Here is a 6830-nt window from a genome sequence, read left to right as displayed (position 1 = left end):
ACATTCCACAACCATCTGATACCTTCCTCATTTCCTTGTCGGTGTTCCATGACTGGGATTCAAGCAAAAAATTTGGACTGACCACATTTTAAACTCTGATTTTAAAAATAAATTTGAAAAAGAGCAGAACTTTTAGGATTTACTAAGGGGTAAAAATAAAAACAAAATTATTTTATTTGCAGAATCATATGAAATCCTGTGTGTAGAATACAAATTTACCAAAATTATTTGAAAATCCCACAAAAAGAAATAAGTTATGAGGGATTGTATGGGGTGCTTAATATTTGTCAATTGTGTATTCACTAAGCTACAATTGTGAGTTATTTTTATTGTATGTAACCTATTTACAGCTAGGTAGACTGGATCTGATAGAGATAAGAGCTTTCTTTGCTATAGTTGGTGCAGTGTCACTGAGATAGTATGATTCATTTGCTCTAATACACATTATTTTCTTCCTCCAGTGATAGCAATCAAGATGCATTTCCCCATACTATGCCAGGAATGTCTGTCTTGTTCCAAGTTAGCTTTGGTGTGTTATTGATTTCATATGTGTGTCTGCCAATAACCTCAAAGTTGTCAAGTGATCTTAGAATTTTATTCACAGCTCTAACAATTTTGCAAGTCCACTGGTTTAGATCTGTTACTTTATTTTATCGATCTTAGAAGAATGAAAAGCAAAGTAGATCTCAGCGAGATTTGATCTCAAAATGGAAAAAAGAAGGAAAAAATCTGAAACAAATATTACAAAACATTTTGTCCAACACTAACAATTCTCCTAATTTACTACTTCAAATAATGATTTATTATAACTTGTAATGGCTTTATAATCCATTTCAGATATAGAAACTATTGAGATCCGCTCTAGTGAGGATGAAAGTGGAATCATGAAGACTCGACGTAATTATAACTATCATGTGGTCATGATTAAAGGAGATGCAGTTATTGACATGAGGGCAAGATGCAGTGCAGGCCAGAAGGTGAATTGTTGTCTTTGTGATCTAAACAAAATACTGCCTATAGATATAAATTTTGTTTTTGTTTAAGGAAGAACTCCCAGTTTGCTATGTTATTTTCTTTACTGCCCACAAGGGGCTAAACATAGAGGGGACAAACAAGGACAGACAAAGGGATTAAGTCGATTACATCAACACCAGTGCATAACTGGTACTTAATTTATCGACCCTGAAAGGATGAAAGGCAAAGTCGACCTCGGCAGAATTTGAACTCAAAACGTAATGGCAGGCGAAATACCGCTAAGCATTTCGCCCGACGGGCTAACGATTCTGCTAGATCGCCGCCTTCCCAGTTTGCTATGTTACTAGGACATTGACCTGCTGGCTAAATGATTACTGTTATCAATGTTCAGTGAGAGTGTGTGTTTGAGTTCATGGCCAAGACATATTTTCAATGATTTAGTCTCCACTTATTTCCTTGTTTAGTTTCTTAACATTAAGTTTTCTGTTATGTGTATTATTGGTGTGTTGTGCTTGAAATTGCCTCTAATTTTTATCAGGTTGGTGATTTCAGTATTACCGCTATCTTTTGTCACTATCTTTTTTTTTATGTAGCCTTTTTTATGTAGCCTTTTTTATGTAGCCAGATTTTGTATGAAGCATCTAAAAGGGTAAAGACCCCCTTTGATCATGAATGACCTTGGGATTGCACCTAGAAAGTTCCTCTCCAATGCACAAGTCCAGGTAAGGTTGTTTATGGAAGACCATCAGTTGCCCATGCATACAAGCCTCCTCTCTTCTTGCCACTGATGTTATCCAAGGGAAAGGCAAAGGCCAATGCAGCTTGGCACCGGTGAAGTTGCAACTCACTTCTACAGCTGAGTGAACTGGAGCAACGTGAAATAAAGTGTCTTGCTCAAGAACACAACACACAGCCTTGTCTGGAAATCAAACTTACGACTTCATGATTGTGAGCCCAATGCTCTAACCACTGAGCCATGTACAATTGAACATATGTTCTGTACTGTAGATGATTGATATGTTGAATTTTTTGAACCATAGCTCCATTTTTCAGTGGAAGAAGTTCCATTGAGTTGATTTTGAAGTTTCTGAAAGTAGCTCCTAATGTGGATGTGGAAGGTTGGGAATAGTTGCTGGAAAATGATTCGGTTTGGAAAGAAGTGATATACAGTAATTGTAATGTATTTGAAGCATAGTTGTAAAATATTTGAAACAGATGCTCCATTTTGAAATGAGTACTTTATAAACAAGATTTGACTTCAATCCCAGACACCTTTTTTTTTTTATCTGGAAATGCTTGAAACATCTGCAGTAGGATCTGTTTGTCCAAAACCAATCTTGCTAGTCATATGAGATTTCATGATGTTTATTACTAATTAAAAAGAGGACCATCTTTTGTAAAGGAGTGGAAATCACTATGTGTGTGTGTGTTAGAGAGAGTGTATATCTTCTTCTATGTTAAGAGGCACAAGCACTTTCACACACATGATAAGAACTTTCTACCAAATTCAATCACCAGGCTCCAGTCAGCCTGAGGCTATAGCAGAAGACACTTGCCCAACGCGCCATGCTGTGAGACTAAACCCGAAACCATGTGGTTGAGAAGCAAGCTTCCTAACCACATACACACACATATGGGTGTGTTTCTAAACCTTAATCAATGAAAGCTGAATGCAAATTGTAAATGGTGATTTCACAACCCCACTGGAAGAGATTATTAAAACTTCTTGTAAACCACTCCTGGAGTTTAGTTTTTTAGCAAAATTCATAGAAAATTACAGAAATTTACTGACAGTCCTAAAATATCTACAAATGAATGAAAACAGATTTATGATAGTTCAAAGTACTGTTATGTGTGTGTGTGATGGACTCTCCTCTCAAAGACAAAATATGAGTGTTCAACTTTTGCCAAACAACCTTCACAAATGATTTGTTTATAGTGATCAAATGTTTGTGCCTCACATTAGCTCACTCTTTCTATCAAATCAATGTTGTCTGAAAAGGTGCACGGTGTCAAATTGATCGCAGAGCAACATGAAATGAAGTGTTTTTCTCAAGAACACAATGCACCACTCAGTCTAGGAATTGAAATCACGATCACTAGATCATGAGTGCAACACCTTAACCACTAAACCATGCACCCTCTCCCCCCCCTCTCTCTCTCACACACACACACACACACACATTGATGAAAGTCCCATTAACTTTAATGTGCCATTGGATATGTTTACCTTTCCTTAATAAATATACTGAAGGCTAGTCAATCTCTTGTAATCCATTATTATTGAAGTTACTGACTATGACTAAAAATCACAGGTAAAAAGTGTATGCAGGCAAAATGAATGAGTATACTGGGAACCAAACCTGTATTGTAGATTTGTCTCACTAGGACCTTTGACACAAATCGCTTCATTCATACTACATCTCATAAAAGATTATCATTATTGCCCTTTTTCTGTATTTCTAGGTTCTTGCCTCAATAATAATCCGGTTGGCTCTGGCTGAAACATTCTGTATCAATTGTGGCATTCTTACTTTAGATGAACCTACAACTAATTTGGACCAAGAAAATATTGAAAGTTTGGCTAATGCTTTGGTGGAGTATGTATAATATTTGTCTATTGTAATTAAATTTATTGTTAGTTAGCCTTGAATTGATCGATTCTTATAGTTGCATTTTAAACAAAGTGAAACATGAAGATATACAACATAATTGTTATTGGCAGCCTTAGCTGGAGCTGTACAGGTAGGGCTGACCTGAAGGCTTTTGGGTATAAACACGTGCCTCAAAATATTTTCATTCAACTCATTGAGTTCTGCCATCCCTCACTCATACTCACACATGTTCATCCATCAGAGCAACAAGTACCAGCTGGTCTTAAGGTTGACTGATGGTGTGTATAGTCATCATCATCGTTTAACGTTCGCCTTCCATGCTGGCATGGGGTGGACAGTTTGACAGGAGCCTGCACCAGACTTCTGTGTCTGTTTTGGCAGGGTGTTTACTGTTGGATGCCCTTCCTAACACCAACAACCCAGCAGAGTGGACTGAGTGCTTTTTACATGGCACAAGCACATAGTGACTTTGTTTAAAATGAATAGTTACACATCAACCTCCCTCTCTCATCCCCAACCATCTTCAATCCAGTGGCAAGACAAGGTCAAGACGAATGCAGTGGATGACCAAGATGTTTTACATGCCTCGTCTCACTCTCTGCACTGCACAATGTGTTGCTGCAGGTGCTTTCTCCGTTGAACCAGGAAGGTTTCTTCCACCGGGTCTGTCACATCCAGTCTTCATATGCATAGTTAGGCAAGCCTAAACATGCTAATTGACCCATAACTGGAACCGTGACAAGTGTTACTACTCCAGGTCAGAATAGACCTGGGAACAATAGTAGCTAAGAGGAGGTTCTACACCCCTCAGTATCCTGGAACTCCCAAACCAGGGTCCTATTATCGGATGTGGTTTAAAGTCACACACAAGACACACTAATGCATGCACACACACAAAACTGGCTTCTGGCATATGGTAGTTTTTGTCTACCATATTTCACTCACAAGGCTTCAGTTGATTCTAAGCTGTAGCAGAAGATACTTTCTGAAGGTGCCACATAGTGATATTGAACCCATGATCTGGTTGCAAAGTTTACTTCTTAACCATACAGCCATGTCCATACCTGCACCATTATAAAATTTCTTCTTTTTTTTTCTGTTTTCTTCCCCTTTCTAGTATCATCAAAAACCGTCAAGAACAACAAAATTTCCAGCTGGTAATTATTACCCATGATGAGAACTTTGTGCAAATACTTAGTCGTTTGGATACTGATAGATATTATCGAGTGAAAAAGAACGAGAAGTAAGTATATTTTATGGTTTCCCTCTCATTCAGTGATATATATAACAATGTAGCAAGTTACTTGGTGACCTTGCCAGTGCTGGTGCCATGTAAAAAGCATCCAGTCTACACTGTAAAGTGGTTGGCATTTGGAAGGGCATCCAGCTGTAAAAACCATGCCAAAACTGACCTCACTTGTGCTGGCACCATGTAAAATGCACTCAGTGGATGTAAGAAAAACCAAAATAAGAGGTTAATTAGGTAAAGTTTTATTTGTGAAATGCAGTTGTTTTGAATTTACTGCAGAAAGTGGTCTATATGTATTGTGCACTAGGAATGTGGCCTGGGTGTCAAGGGACGGTAGCCAGGAAAAGTTTGGAAACTACTGAGCTATAGTCTTGAATAGACTAGTTGGCGAATTGGCAGGGTCGTTAAAGCACAGTCCAAAATACCTTGCAATATTTGTTGCAGATCTCTGTGCTCTGTGTTCAAATCCAACAAAAGTCAACTTGTATTCTTTCAGGGTTGATTGAGGAAAGTACCAGTCCTGAGTGGTGGTAGACTGATGGAATTGTTAGAACATTTGATAGATATACTTTATATTCTGTGTTCTTGTGTGAGTGCCCTAATCTATCACCCAGTCACTTGGACCTCAGGTTCCTTAGCAAAGTTCCCACTGTTGCAAGCATTCAGGGCAGGTTTCTGTTTTAAGAATAATTTTCTCCTTTCCTTTCACTATTTTCAGATCCCTGCAAAAATACAGGGTTAAGGACATTGTCCTTCCCTTGCTGACTAAATAGTTAAAAAGAAAAGAGACAAATGGCTAACCATATCTTCCATCTTTTAGTTGTTTTCGTCATTGGCTTGTGGCCATGCTAGAACATCATCTTAAAAGGTTTTTAGTCGAACAAATTGACCCCAGTACTTATTTTGTAAAATCTTCTAGTTATTTTGTCAGCCTCTTTCACCAAGTTGATAAGTTACAGGGACAAGCGTTGGTAGAGGACGAACATAAGCATAAAGACACACATGTGCACACACACACATGACAGACTTGTTTTAGTTTCCATCTACCAAATTCACTCACAAGGCTTTGGTTGGCCCGGGACTATAGTAGATGCCCTAGATGTCATGCAGTGGGAATGAAGCTAGGACCATGTGCTTGGGAAGCAAACTTCATATTACACGGCCATGCCTCAGCCTAGAAATCAATTTTTAAATTGACTATAACTATCCCTACCCACCCTCTGAAATACCCCTCAATTTGTAACAGAATATTAAGAATGCTCTAGATTAAGTATCAAAGGCTTTAAGACCAAAATTATTAACTAACTTTTTTGCAAAAGGCAGCAAACTCTAGTCAAGTTCTTAGAATAGCGAAAATAAAATTTGTAAAGATGGGATATAATTAATTGGTTCAACAAAACTAGCAAGCTACTGGTACTTAGCATTGATCATTGAGGTATGAAGAACAAAAGTTACTTAAATAGCACTGATGCTGGTGCCACATAAAAAATTCTGATGGTGCCCTGTAAAAAACACCTGATACCCTCTGTGGAGTGGTTGGCATTAGGAATGGCATCCAGCCATAGAAACCAAACCAAAACAGGCTACGGAATCTGGTTTGGTTCCTGGCCTTGTCCGTTCCTGTCAAGCCGTCCAGCCCATGCTAGCATGGAAAATGGATGTTAAATGCTGCTGCTGTTGATGAAGATTATCTAAAACTATGTTATTCAATCTGTCCTTTCTTTTTTGAATTAGTAAGTTCAGTGATTACATAAAAAGCTCCTTTGTTAGCTTGTTGCTATTTCTAAACAGTGTTTAACATTTTCCCTTTCTTTCTTTATTTACAGTGGATGTTCTCGAATCAAATGTCTATCTGTGTGCAATGTTGACTCAGATGGAGACAATGACAGTCATTAGTGGCCTTAATAAAGACAAGTTTTGTTAAAATTTTCATTTATGATATTATTCATCTTTCAGTGTATATAAATAAAATGTTACTGTTGCTTTATTTA

General features: G+C 37.8%; 1 protein-coding gene across 7 annotated transcripts in view; it reads left to right on the top strand.

Moving 5' to 3' along the window:
* LOC106876178 (DNA repair protein RAD50) overlaps positions 1 to 6830 on the top strand; it is a 94547-nt gene extending 87717 nt beyond the window's left edge. For all 7 annotated transcript variants that reach the window (XM_014924614.2, XM_014924609.2, XM_014924612.2 and 4 more), the window contains 4 exons: positions 838 to 977; positions 3442 to 3575; positions 4708 to 4833; positions 6666 to 6830. In XM_014924614.2, the coding sequence (XP_014780100.1) occupies positions 838 to 977; positions 3442 to 3575; positions 4708 to 4833; positions 6666 to 6735 (470 nt within the window). In that variant the 3' untranslated portion in view covers positions 6736 to 6830. The remainder of the gene's footprint in view (positions 1 to 837; positions 978 to 3441; positions 3576 to 4707; positions 4834 to 6665) is intronic.

This window comes from Octopus bimaculoides, chromosome 1, assembly GCF_001194135.2.
Source record: "Octopus bimaculoides isolate UCB-OBI-ISO-001 chromosome 1, ASM119413v2, whole genome shotgun sequence".
NCBI lineage: Eukaryota > Metazoa > Mollusca > Cephalopoda > Octopoda > Octopodidae > Octopus > Octopus bimaculoides.
Note: the sequence above shows the minus strand (reverse complement) of the source record. Positions and strands in the feature narration are given on the sequence as shown.